Consider the following 16,196-nt stretch of genomic DNA (forward strand, 5'->3'; position numbering starts at 1 on the left):
TGTTTGACACAGTGATTATTTTATAATTTAGAAATTATTTTTGTAGGTTACAGGATTTCCTATTCAAATGCCGTATCTGGATCTACAGTCAATAACTGAAGCTGTTTATCAGACAGGAATTCATTCTTCAGAGGTTCCCAACACAGAATTCGCTCTTGCTGTGTATATTCATCCTTACCCAAATAACATGCTATCTGTCTGGATATATTTAGTATCTTTGGTACGCCATCAGTAAGCAGTACCACAAAACTCTTCAGGAATCAAGAATTTTAGTGCAGCCTTGAGGTGCTTGCTGGTTGTGATGTCTGAATGTTCACTCATATCAGCAAGTAGTAAGTTATGTCTTGAGATTCACATTGCTTTTGCAGAGATTATATCTTAAATGTTCCTCACATATTGCTTACTAGATATATGTAAAAATGCTGTTCGTTTGTAATTGTATTAACTTGTGCTTTCATTTACTTTCTGCAGTGGTAAACAGCATTAAAAAGATTTTAATAATCAGAAAATAAAAGCTTTCCTTGCACACATCTCTATATTGCAAGATTTAAATTAGCCAGATTCAAAATGTTATATTGCTGGTTCAAGGACTTGTGTTTCCAATGACTACCCAGCAAAAGCACCCTTGGATCAATATTCACCATGAAGCCAAGGGACCAAACCTCCTTTACCTTGGGATAATGTCTGAAATGGCATATTAACCAGGGATTTGGTTCATTCTGGAGACACTCCTGCATACCATCCTATGCTCAATAGTCTGTATCTTCCAAGTTTGTGGTTATGTATGTTTTGTATTTCCTTTAGTACAAGAGTAGAAATACATTGTTGAATAGCTGTAGAATTCTATGTTATCCTGTTAGCAATTGCCCTATAACCATGCTGATTTCAATGTGATTTCAGCATAAATAGCCTATAGTTCTATTGCTAGTTGTTTATAACCTAATACAGAAACATTTCCTGTCTTGCTTCCTCTCCTTCTTAGGAGAGGAGGATGTGTCAGTGGTGGAGTATAAAGTACAGACCTTTTTTTGCTATAGATGTTTTTTAAAAAAAGTATTTCCTGCCTATTTTGTTTGTAGAGTTAGCATATTAAAAAAACACATGCTGATACATACGGTATGGAATGAGCTCTATTCACTTGCTGCACTCAAATGCACACACCACTAGAGAGATGATTGCTCAAAACTAGTTTTATTTTTAAAATGAGTACATGGCACTCAGCTGGAATTTTTTTATTGTAGACATTTCTCTTGCATGACCACGACACATAATTCCTTTAGTCGGAATTTCAAGTAGTGTGTGGATTCAGTTGAGATTGACCAAACCCATTTTTATATATATAAAAAAGAACTGGAAATGGTTCACAGTGCATATTCTATTGTCAATATCCTGCTAGTATGTCAAACTCAAAAGGCTAAATAATAAATAAATAAAAAATTCAGAGCAGAAAACCACAAACCCAATAGCACATAGTGGATCCTTTTAAGTCCGATGACTTAAATACAAGTAATACCCTATTACACATAGGCTTTGCTGTTAACTAATTACCCTCCCATAATTCCAGTGTTAATTATCAGCTAATGTTTGAGTGTACAGGCCTACAAAATAGATTTCTTTTGTATTAGTAACTCTAGTTTGCTGTCTCACACATGGAGGATGAAAATGAACCCAATGTAAAACAAAACAAAACAAGTAACCTGCTGTTATTTCAAGTCATGGATTACCACAAGACTGTACATTCAACATATTATTGAGGTAGTCAAACAATGAAGAGTCTTACATATAGTATTACAAACTAAGTTGAGTATCTTTTCCTTTCAGATGCATTCTGTAGTCCTTCATCCTCACATATTAAAGTGAAACCACCACAAATGATATCATCAGACCTCCACCTCTTCTATTTGTAACCTTCTCTCTGCCCCCTTAAAGGATAGCATGTGAGAGGAAAACAAGACAATACTTTTATCAAATTGGTGTTCTCAGAATGTTCCCTTCTCTCAAAAACTCCTCACATTTGTCAAAGACACTCTGAAAATATATTACGGTATAAAATAATTGCCTCAGAGGATTGTTTCTCCTCTAAATTAAAGAGTATTTTCTTGCAGCATATTCAGCTCTAGGAGAGCCTTTTCAACCAAGCAGTGCCATTTCTCTTCAAAGCACCAAGTGTTTGGGGGTGGTCCCTTTTGTGTGGAAAATCTGTGGCAATTTTTATATATACTTTCCCCTATCAACTCATACTATTCTTCTGAAAAGCTTAATCCATCCCTAGACATCATGAAGCAAGTGCTACCTTCTGCCTTCAACCATCATGGATTCCTTCTCCCATCTACATCAGATAGTAAGCTAGAGAAGATGTAAGGTGTTCACCCATTTGCCAATCTGTTTCGGGTATGAACCCAAGTATAAGAAATTAAATAGCTAAAAACTATCACCTTTCTGATAGTTATGCACTTAGCAGTCTTTGTAGGACTATCTAGTTCACATCAGAAAAATATCTGAATCACTATTAATACGATTGTAGAAACAAGAAGTGGTAGCTGTTCTGGTAGAGCCTGAGAACTTCAATCCCGTATCTGCTCTGCAACTATCATGTACAATGCTATGCTTCTTGAAAAGATTTCAATTGTACTTTCTCCCTATTTAAGTAGGAATTCATACAATTGGGGGGGATTTGGGTCATAAATAGTTGGTTACATAAACTAGGGGAAACAATATTCAGTTGGCTATGCTACAACATTGGTTTTGTTTGAAGATAGCACACCATTCTTCCCAATAGAAAGCACAATTTTAGATTAAGGGAGTAGTCTGGATGAGTATCTGAACTCCCTTTGGTATTTGCTATGGCCATTACCCTGAGTGAGAAACCCAAGAACACTACTTAAATGATATACACCAGTATCAAAGTAGTTTGATTATTCCCTGAGTTAGTATGACAGTTTAGCTCTAAAATGGTTTCAGCAAACACTAAAGCACTTTGAAGTATGAGATATACAAAAAAGTTAACCCAAAGGGCATTCTAACACAAAATCTCATCCAAAGATCTTGAATGAGAGTGGAACTGCCAATTTCAATCAAGAGGTTCTCTCCTCTCTCCCATGTAGCTCTCCATCTTGAAGGAAAGCATGGCACTTGGTGGAGTTTAAAGTCTTATTCAATACTGTATAGCGAAGGGTAGACGCAGTGGTCCCTTTAGAACCACACGGGATCATTCCTCTTCATGGGAAGACAAACTAAGCCAGTGCAGCAGTTTCTCAGCATCAATTTTAAGCGCAGGCTTCAACTGAACAAATACAACAGCTGTGAACGGGGAGTATTCCACCCTTCTCAGGTTATTAACACCTTACCAGTAGGTATAATCTCATATTAGCAGTTCCTGCAATTGAGTTACCTCTTTTTTAAAAAAAAGTATTCAACTACTTCTCTGCTGTTAAGAGGAAAAAATAGAGGACTGTCCTCCTTGCAGCATTCTGCTGTAGTTATCACCTCTCAAAGCAGGGAGTAATGCAAGGATAACGTCCAGCGATCTGATAGCTTCGGTTGTAGGAAACACTTATACATGGCTTTACTTCTATGGGGACAGTTAGTGACATTCCAGCAGCCGTCTGTATATGACCTCTTGCCTGGACACCACCTTGTAAACCAGCTGGGCAAGTCTGCAGTGGATAAGACGACGTGTGGCCAGATGGCAGAATCTGCTGGCAGTTTTGCTGCTGCGCTGTTGGATGATACTGCTGAGGAGTCTGATGTGCTTGAACATACGGGGGTATGTGCTGCTGTGGAGGCTGTGTGGTTGTTTGAAATAAACTGTGCTGGGCCGCTTGAGAACCGTGCTGTCCTTTTTGCTTGTTGGCTTCTTTTACATCATTATCATGGGCTCTAGAATATAATATTAAAACCTTATTTTATTATCCATTTTAGAGAGGCTGGAAACCAGAACCCACCTACCCCATGTATGTATGTATGTACATGCAGGCATATTGGGGTGAGAGTATTTCTTCATATATCAAAGCCTACTTGATATGCATGGAAATTTCTGTGGGAAGAAACTGAGGATGTCTGTGTGGGGAGAGAAACACACACATATACAGGTGTGAACATTATTTACAATACTTTAGATCCTGGCCCCAGTTTCAACAACAATAGAACACAATAATATTCTCAGTATTCTGTTTCACTGACATTACCTCATGTAAAACAAATGTAACAAAGCACTTTACATCCTCGTAAAACAATTGGATTGGGGGGGGGGAGAGACTTGTCAGAAAATAAGCAGGCTTCTAAAACATAAGAACAGCATCTAAGGTTGATTTTAAAACAGGGTGTTTCTTTTTTTACATATGCAAAATTTGGTATTTTTGAAAAGCAGTAAAGTAAACCAGAGAAGGGGAATCTGTGGCTCTCGAGTTGTTCGGCTCCAGCTTACATCGGCCCGAATCAATATCACCAATGGGCAGGAGTTTCAGTCCAACAACTTCTAAAAGGCCACAGGTTTCCTATCCTTACAATAAAATATGCCTCAGAAGGTTAATGGCTATTAATTTTTCAATAGTATTTCAGTGTGCTTAATTTGCTCTGCATTCTGGTACCTTAAAGCTGCAATCCAAAGCGCTGTCATTTCTGAACATAACTTGTTGAAATCAATAGGGCATACATGCAAGACCATGAGTTTAGCAGCGGCAGGGCACTAAAAGGGTATACTTTAAGCAAATGAATTCATGAATGTTTAATCAAAAATAATAAGTTTAATGTTTATCACCATCTGGTGAGTATGAATGAAGCACAGAACTCCTAAGTCATCTTTACAACTTCCTGTATTTGACCTATTCTGGCTATTTTATGGATATCGTTAATTAGTTTTTATGCTGCTAAACATGTATGTTTCTGCTCTTTTGTTTTATTGTAGGTACATCGCCTTGGGTACTTCAGTAGAAAGATGACCAATAAGTGCACTGATAGAAGTCAGACAAGGTACTGTTTATGCAACTATTTCTAAGGCACCAAAGCCGCCATGAGCCAGATTTTCCTTGCAGTAAATGCAAATCAAAACTCCACAATAAAAAGCCTAAATAAAAATAGTTGTAAGAATAAAGCCATCATACAATTTCAGACCTTCTAAATTTAAAGTGGTGGATTGCAGGCTGAAGACAATGGATGCAGAGCGAGGCAGCACAAGGAGGGGGAAACCACATTCAAGTCAGAAGCCGATTTTGTCAAGTGGGTCCCAAGGAAGGCAAGATTAGAATGAAAGTCCCCTTAATAAAGGCACTTTGTACCTTAGCCAAAACACACGAGGTTGAATTCTGTGATAACTAGGATGAATTTCAGGCAGAAAAGGGGGAAATCATTGGGGGGAAATAATAAAATGTGGCAATTTTGTGAAAGCATTCAAGCTAAAAACAAATCAGTTGCCAGAATCAAGACTGACACCAGCATGACTACCAGTTTCTTCAAAGTGATCACAAGGCAAAACAAAACACATACAACCCTCTGCATTCCACCACTTGGGTGATTTAAACCCACACCATCAAGTTAGAGACTGCTTGAAAAACTTACACCAACAATCGTTCAATGCATGGCACCAGGAAATCCCAGGAGTACGCAGTAAGGCGATGGAGTCTTGCTGGCCACGTTGGAGAAAGACGCAAGATAATCCTTGAAGAAGCCACACATGCAGCAGCCACTAACGAAGGGGCATAATTTAAAAATGCATGATCTGGAGAGACATTGGAGGATCACGGTTAAGTCAAACACAGTATTAGCTGTGTAACCTAAGTAACTATGGGGGTCTTTAGAACAAAGCCATGAAAACGCACCTTGCAGGGATACTTCCAAAAAGTAGTCGGCATATTTTGCCATGTACAACTTTGTCTTGTCCAAGCAAACCATTGGCCATCCATCGTGAAGATCGGACTCGTGAACGGCAATGGAGAGGTAATAGTCAATGAAGTGAGCAGCTGTCGGGAGGCAGAGGTTCCACTGAAAGGTTTCTAGTAACAGCAGCTCCATGTGCAGCAAGTTCTGTTTGGTTAGTACCAGGTTCATGTTAGTCATACAACCCAAGCTGTTTAGCTGTTCAAGTTTAGGCACACTGTCTTCCTTCTCTTCAAATTTACCTTGAGGGAAATGAGAAGGTAAAATTCCATTACAGCATAGATACACAATAAAAACACATGTATGTATGTTTTAGCTCCTCATGGAGGAAGTGCAATGCCTCAAAAAGAAACAGATCAACATTATAAAATAATAATAATAATAATAATAATAATAATAATAATAATAATAATAATAATAGCAGCAGCTGCTGCTGCTATACAACAGGATTAGCCATCAGGGTGCCTTCCAGGAGTTGAAGCATAACCATCATCATTTTCAACCATTGATCAGGCTGGCTGAGGCTGATGGGAGTTGAACAACATCTGGAGAACAGCATGTTGTGCAGTCCTGCTACAGAGGATTAGCCAATTGCCACCACATCCTGCAAAAAGTTACAACTGGGATTCTGTTGCACTTGTAGTACCTTACATCACATCATAGTGAAAAGCTGCAAAGGTAGGTAATGGCATAAAGAGCATATATACTCTTTCTAATAAGGATAAAGGATATACATTTACAAAATCTATGGTAGATCTGGTCCTCAGTCTTAAAATTAAATATAGGTTGCTCATTTAGGTTGACGATATAAATGGATTTATTTATATTTTTTAAGGTTTTGACAAAAGCATTTCGAGTAGAGTCAAGGCAGATTTGGTTTGCCACTTCAGATATATTCACAGAGTAGAAAGCGATTGCTTTTTATTTGGGATGTATGCCATACTCAGTGCCACAGTATCTGAAATAACCAGTTTTGGTTTCCGTATTTTTGCAAATGTGATAGAGAGAGGATTCTGATGTGGACAACTAGGTATAGTATCGCAATATTTGAAATTCTGAGGTATTTCATCCTTTCTTAAATTCATGAAGTATATTGCTAAGTCAATTGTCCAAAAGCTTCTGAGGAATTCTGCTGCTCACCAAAGCCCTGTTCACAATTTACTCATTGGGACAGGGGCTGCTTTTAGCTCTACCCTTCATTACATTAGCTCTCTGCTGCAGAAGTTATGGTTTTCTTTCAATTTGTTGAGGATCCCGGCACAATCTGAAATGCTTCCTGCCTGGGGTTCCACACTGTGTAGTGAGACTCCACATGTAGAGCAGGCTCCCAATTTATAAGGTATGATCAAATGGCAGAGATGGGAGGAGTCACACAATTTGGGGGGCAGGTTTAAACAAAGCCCCAGTCACCTTGCTTTTGATGTGATTCGTACAGTGGAACCTCGGAAGCTGAATGTCTTTTAACTCCCAAATGTGTTGGCTCCCAAACGATCGAAAACCGGAAGGGATTGTTCCGGTTTTCGAACAATTTTCGGAAGCCGAACATCTGGCACGGCTTCCGCAGCTTCTGATTGGCCACATGATGCTTCTGCAGCCAATCAGAAGCCACACCTTGGTTTTGGAACTGTTCCGGAAGTCGAATGGGCTCCTGGAACAGATTAAATTCAAAAACCAAGGTATGGCCAGAGAGTAATGTGATATTAACACAGGACATGTGGATATAAGAATGAGATTGAACCTACATAGAACAGTGCTTGCTGAGAAACTGCCAAGGCCCTGTGTCTCCCTCACAATCCTTCAGTATCTTGCAGGGTGGTGTATTATTTATTTATTTTTTTTGCATAGTTGTAGGACATGTAACAGACTGGAAAACTGAGGAGCTTTTAACCGAACAATGGGAAATATGATTTTCAAATCTGTTAATCCTGTTGCTTCATACTTACTTGCTAAAAGCAAACAGGAAAGAGCCACCACATGCAGCTGCTGAATGGATATGTCGTAACGGTCCATAAAGAGGTCCAGGAGATAAACAGCAAGATGGCGGGCAGCAGGGCAGAGCCTGAAGCGATTGCTCACAATGGCAATCAAGTCTGCAAAGTATCTTCTCAGATTTAACTGGGGAGACTGGCCTTTATAGGATGGAAGCTTCAGCTCCTAAGTGGAGAACAACAGGCACTTTAAAAAAGACAGCCACCACTACACAGGCATTGAAACTGACCAAAATTAAAGAAACTGAAATCAGTTTAGGAACCTAGGGTTTACAGTTTCTCTTATTTTTTCCCCTACTGATGACACCACACTCCAGATCTTGTGATGACTCCACTCGGATATTACATTTACAGTCGTACCTTGGATCCCGAATGCCCTAGAATTCAGACATTTTGGCACCCAGACGCCACAAACCCAGACGTGATTGTTCCGGTTTGCGAACAATCTTTTGGAATCCGAACATCCAACAGGGCTCCCGTGGCTTCTGATTGGCTGCAGGAGCTTGCTGCAGCCAATCAGAAGCCGCGATTTGGTTTTCAAATGTTTTGGAAATCAAACAGACTTCCGGAACAGATTCTGTTCGACTTCCAAGGTACGACTGTATTTGTTGTTCTTATATCACTCCTTACCAGAGCAGCTAACTACAGTCTTAATAATCACAAATATAGGAGGAATTAAAATTATCAACAGTTCAAAAACAACCCTTTAAAACACAACCACATTCCTGCAGCACCCTAGAAGATAGTTGCCAAGGGTCTAAGATATATGTGTCCTGTAAGTAGGAGCAGAAGCACTTTTACACATTGCCTCCCAGTCCCTACTCACAAGTCAAGTCTAGCAGGATACCATGGTCAATGGTATGAAAAGTCACTGAGAAATCAAGGAAGAAGAACAGGGTCCAGGTAATCCGTTTCTTCCAAGAGTGCAAGAAGCTGGGCCGCCACAACCTTCCCTCCAAAGGGAAAGCCAGGTGGAAGTTGTCCAATAGCTCTGGGTGCACCGCTATCTCACATAGCCACACATACGCAACATCCTGCATGCATCCAAATTAGCTACAATGAGTGGTGGGTTCAAAATGCACTTATCATCCAGCCTGTTTCATCAACTGCAGCTCTTTCGAGCACCAGGGAATAGCACTGACTCCACAGCACTAGAAAGGACACTTTGTGTTGATGGCCTGCCACATCTCCCTAGACTAAGGCCTTGACAGAATCACTAGCTCCATATGCAAGAAAATTCCACTGACCATTCAGGAACCCACTGGATTCCATAGGTACCCAGAGGTGGGCCTTTTTTGTATTTTTATTTATTTATAACATAGCAGAGTATAACAGTAGGTGTCAAATAAAAGTAGAGAGATATCTAGAATCAAACATATAGGGACAAATTTCCATACCAAAATCAAACATAGCAACAAAATACCACAAGGTTCCAAGTAACACAAATGGATTTATGTTGTCCTGCACCTTATTACTGTAGTACATTATAAAAAGAGTCAGTTTTTGCACAAAAGCCTTATTTTGTTGTCTGTTCTCTCCGGTTCTCACCATATATATAAGGGATGTTCATAGGCCTTTCCATCCCTACCACCACCACCCAAACTGCTTTAGCCTTCAATCCTATTTCTTGTCACAGTGCTCACAAGGCAAAAGGCTTCAGCTAATCTAGAACAGTAGACAACCCTATGCATATGAGCAGCTGGACAGCCCACTACATGGGCTTCTATTACATTAGCAAGATTTGCCTATAATCATTGCTTTCACAACACCTCTGTGGTGGAAAGGGTTACTGGATCTCCAGCTCACAGCTGGACCAAGGGGAGGCAGCCAATTAGCACTCATCTGACTAGCAGACATGCCAGCACTTATCACCTCTCCAAACTTGTTTGCACAAAACAGATGCTATGATCCATCTATTAGTATGTAAGTACCCAAGAATTCACTGGAGCTAAGAATACACAATGCCAGCAAGTCTGTAGCCTAGGAAGTTATGAAAGATCATTACAATGAGCATTGGGTGTTGCTAGAACAGGGAAATTTTATCCAGCACTATATCTAAGGGCTCAAAAAAATTGGGCTCAGTCTGCAGAGCATGAGACTCTTAATCTCAGGGTTGCAGGTTCAAGCCCCAAGTTGGGCAAAAGATTCCTGCATTGCAGGGGGTTGGTCTCTTCCAACTCTACAATTCTATGATTCTAAGTGTTCTTGGTTTTCACAGGGAAAACCACAGATAAAATGCCTTGACATACAAAGGCCTGAATTTACTTTACTGCTCAGCTGCCTTATACTTTGTAGTTAAGGGTTAACTGCAAGAGTCGCTGCATTGGTTAGCTGACTCACAACAGTCAGCAAGGTAAGACATCACAGCTCAATGCTTTAAAAATAAACATAGGACAGAGAATCACTTCCACTGAAGACAAGACAAGTCTATAATTAAAGTAATCAAGAAGGAATATCCCCAAATAATAGTTTGGATTTAGTTTGCAGCAAAGAATGATTTACTGTGGAATAAATCCAGAATTTCAGGATCTTTTTTAGAAGGCACATCTGACTTCAGCTATCTTTCTTAGCTTACATTGGGATCAACAAAGGCTTTAAGAAGCTGGCGAGGGAGCAGAAAAATGGGATGGTGGTCACACAAACCACTCATGCTTCAAAACAGCTGCCAGGGCAAGTCCACTGGTTTAGTTTCAAAGAGAATGACACTTCAGTTGTCAGTAGAACTGAGCAGGGCAGCCCTGCTCCTGTTTGTGACCTATATGGGAATATGACTAAGGTGCTGTTCAGACAGATTAATGCTTAAAAGGGTGCAGTCCTAAGCACACTTACAAATATGTAAGTTCCGGTGCTTGTAAGTTCCGGTGCTTCCAGTTATATTTACTTCTAAGTAAATATGCTTAGAATAAGATAGAAAACTGCACGGTGCCCTTCTTCAAGAGAGAATTGACCAAGGTGTCATCCATATCCAGACTTTTACTCTTTCAGAACGCTGCTATAATTAAACATCATCAGCTGACATTTATAGCAGTGGTAACTGCTGAGAGAGCATTTGTACAACCAGAGGCAACTACACACACACACACACACACACACACACAAAAGGGTTCAGAAATAGGTGGCAACTATTTATGAAATTAACATAACTGAATCAGTACAGTATATTAACTGGTAATTCCAGAAGAGTTGCCATCATTATTCCAGCGGGGGTTATGTGCCTTTAACAGTAGCATGAAAGGCAGAAATTCAACCACTGCACCGAAGTGATGAAAAGCTGCACCTGTTGAATTTCTACCCTGTTTAAAACCACAGGAGTCCTGCCAGAAACAGGTGTCAACACTTAACTCCAGAGCAGATAACGTGCATTTGTTTATTATTAAAAAGGATTAAACTTGCTAAAATCAAGTAGACATTCCAGATGGAAACCCAACATTTTAAGTTTGGCAGCCTACTGGTCCTTTGAGGAAGACTGCTGAATTTTTATTGAATGTCTAGGGGAAAGAGACAAATAGAGCTAATGGGATGGCAATTTCCGACTAGGATCTATTCTATAGCACTAGCCAGCTGTCTAATGTCCCTTTAACAACTACTATGACGACCCAGCCTCTCCCACAGTTGTTCCTACTGCCCAGCAACCCACTATCACATTTTCATCATTCTTTATGTAGTTCCCATGAAACTCTGGCTCAATAGCCCAGTTAAACAGCCTGGAACTTCCACATAGCTCAACAGGCTTTGGGACAAGGCATCTGAAGTTGTCTTGATGATGATGATATATTTCCCAAAAAAGGAAATCCCTTTTGTATAGAAGGTAGAATAAAGCCTTTTTTGATCAGGGATGAGTCACTTTGGGAAAAGCCAAGACTAAACAGGTTCTTACAATTCCTGAATGAGTAGAGGGAAAATAAACAGGTCCCTCAATGAAGTCACTATCTGAATAAGAGTTTCATCTCCACATGCTGTTCAATTAAGAAAGTAAAGCTGATCAAGCAGAAGAAAAGTTTCAATGAACTCTTTGAAGACAATGCAAAGTATATTATCCTTTGTTTCTATAGGTGCTGGAAAGCACTTTGCGTGAAACCTTTGACTCAGCCACCCTTCCTGATCCTCAGAAGGAACATTTCAGACTCCTTTGCAAAAGCAACAGGTCCAGTTTCAAATGCTCACTAATATACATACCGGTACATCTGGCAGACACCGTGACTCAAAAGACTGCCAGCCAGACACAGATCTGTGAGATCTAAGTTTCATCTCTCCCAGAGATATATAATGCAGCCTGAAGCAAGTTGCGTGGCCAGTCTGGGATGTTTACCTTAGGCCCCAGTTCAGAGAAAGGTGAAGTCTGATCCTAGGCAGTTTTAGGACACCAGCTTGGAGTCTAACTTTGCTTCCATGAACAGAATACTGTACATGGAACATTGCTTTGGCAACTTTTCCCTCCCTCCCCAGTCTCCTCCAAAAACTGTTCCTGGTGGCTGGGAAGCCCTGGTACACCATTCTGGGTGCACATGAAAGTTGACAGAGTTGTCCTGTCCCATGAGAGAACAAAGCAGCTTAGGAATTAAAGCCACTGGAACCAATGGGATTTAGTGTACCTAAACTTTATGGTGCAACCCTATGAGTGTCTACTCAGAAGCAAGCCCCATTCAGTGGGAAATACAAGGCAGGTTATCAAGATGGATTTAAAGCACAACTAACTTTCAGGGCATCGGGGCCTCTGAAGCAAGTCCCCCCTGAATTCCCAACAAGCATGTAGTTAGTTTCCCCATCTGCACATGAACAGATTAGCAACTTCACTCCTGCAACAGCCCTATGAGCGAACACAAGTAAGACTATGAAATCCATCTGGAGGTAAACGGGCGGCCCATACTAGGGCACGGCCTTCCTGCAAAATGTAAACGCTGGGGACAAAAGAGTGAAGGCAGGAAGCCCTTTGATGCGCCCAATGTGGGGTGGGAGGAGGACAGAGAAAGAGCAGCAGGCAGCTGTTTCACCCTGTCACTCAAAAGAAGCAAACTTGATTCTAGCACTGAGCAGCCCGAGACCTACCTTCACCCGGAGCAATTCTGATTTGGAAGAGGAGAGTTTAAAAAAAAAAGTGGGAAAAGGGGGTAGAACACGATCGTGCCCTGATCGAGTTACCTTGTAACGAAGCGCTTGGTGGATGTCGGCAGCGAGCTGTCCTTTCCACCACTGCCCCTCTAGCTCCATGGGACAGGGTGAGGCGGCCGGGAATCAGCAGCGGGCGGCGGCAGCAGCAGCAGCACCGAAGCCTGCACAGGAGAAGGAGCGGAAGCAGCCCCGGCTCAGACCCCCTTTTCCAGGGCCGCCGCTTGCGCCCAGTTAGAAGCAACCGGGCAACTGCTCCCCACCCCGCCCCGCCGAGCCACGGGAACTCCGCGATCCCCTCCCCGCTCTCTTTCCAGGGAGGGAGGCCGGCCGGCCGAGGGAGCTGCGCTTGGGACCACGCAGCTGATCCCACTCAATGCATGTCGCGAGACAGGCGCGCAGGGGATCCTCGGGGGCGAGCAAGAGAGATCGAGCTCGGAGTTTTTGGTGCCGCTCCCGATCGCCCGTCGGATCCCCCTGGTGGGAAGCGGGGAGCCTGGGGTTGCATTAAAGGGCAGCCAGCCCTCCTCCTGGCGGCACCCGGGGATCGGGAAGCGCGGTGGGCGCCCAGCTGAGCTTCGGAGGAGGAGGAGGACGTCTTGGCTTCTTGACAAGGGCTGCGGGGAAGAGCGAGCGCCGGCCACGTCCTCCACGCCCAAGACCGTCCCGCAGCAACTGCCAACTTTCCTCCTCCTTGTGGAAAGCGAGAGCGCAGCGCCAGATGAAGCTACAACAAAGGGCTTGACACGCTTCCTCCGTCTGCTGCCCGAGCTTGCCTCTGGAGAGTCCCTTAACCTACTCCTTCTTCGGAGCTCCGCGCAGCCCCGCCGCCTCCTTCTCTCCACTTACCCGGAGTTTGCCCAGTTCCACTTCTCTCTTTACAGCCCCCGGGCCAGCAAGAGATCCACCTCGGGCATCTCCCCGGGCATCGCACCGACTCGAACGCAGATCTGCAGCAGCAGCCTCAGGCTCGGCATCCCGCGGGAGCTGCGCCCGTCGCCCGTCGCCATCCGGCGGAGCTTCTCCCTCCGTCCATTGTTAAAGGGGCTCAGAGAGCGACTCTGTATACAAAGACAGCGAGCCGGACACATGCGGCCGCGCCTCCGCCAATCGGCGCTCGCCTTACAACTCCGCTCCGGCCGCGCGCTCCAATCAGCGCGCGCCATCCACTCCCTTACCCCCGCCGCTGCCATATGCGCTGGAAGTTTTTGGGCCAATTGGATTGCCGTAGGCCGCTCAGACTTAAAAAAGCAAAAAGAGAGGAGGCGGCGGGCGGGGAGTCACGTGGCCTGGTTTGGGGGCAAGTGGTTTTAGGTGCGCTCGGGTAAAGGTCGCCTTGCGTGGAATGATTTTTTTTAAAAAATGTTCAAGGCGGGGATCTGTAAACGACTCGAGTCATTGTCTGGGGCTGGCGGGGGACGTCTTGCGCGTTGTGAAAGTGTGTTTTGAACAAGTTTGAATAAGCGTATATGCTTATCAGTTTAGAAAAGGTTGGGTGCGGAGAACAGCCAGGATCGAATAAGGGGATCGATCGTGATAAGAGGAGTGGAGGCTGCATTGATCAAGGGTCAGAGACCTTGTCTGATGGCCTTTGCTCCTCTCCTTTCCCTTCTCTAGCTGCTGGGAATCACTTGATGGCTGTCTTTCTCAGAACACACTTCCTAAATTCAGTTGCACTGGTGCAACGTTTGGCATTTTGCTAAACCACTCGGTTAATTGATAATTTGTAGAGCTCAGAAACATGAAAGTTGTGTGACTCAATGCAAACCATGTTTAATGCATGATATTTAATTAGCAACCTCAAACTGGGATGCCTTGCCTAATAGTCTGTAGATATTATTTCAGGTGGCTCTGCAGAGTAAAGAGAGTTGGGCTGCATCCTTTGCACACTTAGCAGAGAGTGTTCCCCCATTAAATACAGTGCTACTTACATCCAAGTAAACATGCACAGGATTATGTTGCATGGCTGTGCTGTTTAAGACTCATGTAAGGCTCCTTAAGTCTTAATGCTTGCTTACCGGTACTTGCACTGCATGGTGATTATGCCCTGGGTAAATTTGACGGAAAGCAGTGGGGCCTTGAAGTGAGCAAGCATAGGGTCAGGATGCACATGTGGTAAAAACATAGCTTTTGAGCAAAGCCATCCCGTGCAGACTCTGTTGTAAGTACTACTGAGATAGTTCAGTTCGTAGAGTCAAGGTTGTGGGTTCAAGCCCCATGTTGGGCAAAAGGATTCCTGCACTGCAGAGAGTTGGACTAGATGACCCTCATGGTCTCTTCTAGCTCTAAAAGTATGAAGTGGGACTTCTGAGTGAGTAAGGATACAATTTGGTATCACATCTTATTACCTCTTTGACGTGTTGCAGACACTGTTCCACATTGTAGAAGTTCATGGAGATGAGGGAGAAGGGTTTGGGATTTGTGTAGCTGTTTAATAGTTGCAGCTTCTCATTCATAAAGCATAAAGCCTGCTCAAGTGAATAGAGCTTGTGTGAGAAGAATGCAGTAGTTGGACCTGTCTAGTCACTTTCGCAGCCGAGGAGATTTTGTGCACATGCTATCATCCATGCTAAATTGCATTGAATTCAGTGAGATATGCATGCAAAGGATCACACCAGGGTCAGGGCCATCATTAGGCCAATTTGGCAGCTATCTAGGGTGCAGATCCCTGAGGGGCGCAGTACTAACCTTTGAGGGGTACTGTTTTATACAGATTAGTTTTTGATAAACAAAATATTTACTTGGCATTTTACCTGGCATTCTGTGGTTCAACTGAAAAGTTGTACAGTGCTGGCAAATGATATATTTTTTTACCTTGTAGAATTATCTAGCCCTTTTTGATCCTATCACAAAGGAACATTTGTACAGTGAAAGATCAAGAAACAATGGTTTGCTACCTGGGAAAATATATCCAAAAAGAGTTTATATAGCTTCTAGCAGATGCTACAAAGCAGAACATCTTAGCACATGCAAACTCAGCCAAATACTACTCAGTTATTCTGGACTGCACATCTGATGTTAGTCACATTGAACAACTTACAATGATTGTATATTATGTTGATGCTATCAAGCCACAGATAATGAGATGTCTGAGCCTGGGGTTATCATAAGAGAACATTTATTGGGATTTGTTCCACTATAAAGGAGACTACAGGTGCCTTTATGACAGAAACTCTTCTTCGACAGCTTGAGCAAATGAGATTAACAATTTAGAATCTGGTGTGGTCA

General features: G+C 42.6%; 2 protein-coding genes across 2 annotated transcripts in view; one reads left to right on the top strand and one right to left on the bottom strand.

Moving 5' to 3' along the window:
* CC2D2B (coiled-coil and C2 domain containing 2B) overlaps window positions 1–1,410 on the top strand; it is a 33,937-nt gene extending 32,527 nt beyond the window's left edge. Inside the window, exon 34 of the mRNA XM_088670382.1 lies at window positions 47–1,410. Coding sequence (XP_088526508.1) covers window positions 47–235 — 189 coding nt within the window. The 3' untranslated portion in view covers window positions 236–1,410. The remainder of the gene's footprint in view (window positions 1–46) is intronic.
* On the bottom strand, window positions 1,173–14,022 carry CCNJ (cyclin J). Its single transcript, XM_035138455.3, has 6 exons — window positions 13,818–14,022; window positions 13,002–13,132; window positions 7,818–8,028; window positions 5,817–6,116; window positions 5,557–5,716; window positions 1,173–3,879 (listed from the first exon to the last, which is right to left on the bottom strand). The coding sequence occupies exons 2-6, from the start codon at window positions 13,068–13,070 to the stop codon at window positions 3,483–3,485; spliced, it is 1,137 nt and encodes a 378-aa protein (XP_034994346.1). The 5' UTR covers window positions 13,071–13,132; window positions 13,818–14,022; the 3' UTR covers window positions 1,173–3,482.
* Window positions 14,023–16,196: the final 2,174 nt, after the last annotated feature.

Source organism: Zootoca vivipara, chromosome 5, assembly GCF_965207765.1.
Source record: "Zootoca vivipara chromosome 5, rZooViv2.hap1.1, whole genome shotgun sequence".
Classification (NCBI taxonomy): Eukaryota; Metazoa; Chordata; class Lepidosauria; order Squamata; family Lacertidae; genus Zootoca; species Zootoca vivipara.

What these genes read in the sequence shown, in the direction of transcription:
- CCNJ (XM_035138455.3), bottom strand. Translation starts at nt 13,070, where the DNA reads ATGGAGCTAGAGGGGCAGTGGTGGAAAGGACAGCTCGCTGCCGACATC. An exon ending in ACCAAGCGCTTCGTTACAAG is followed by an intron (nt 8,029 to 13,001) that starts GTAACTCGATCA and finishes TTCTCCACTTAG; the next exon opens with GAGCTGAAGCTTCCATCCTA. An exon ending in TTCCTGTTTGCTTTTAGCAA is followed by an intron (nt 6,117 to 7,817) that starts GTAAGTATGAAG and finishes ATTTCCCTCAAG; the next exon opens with GTAAATTTGAAGAGAAGGAA.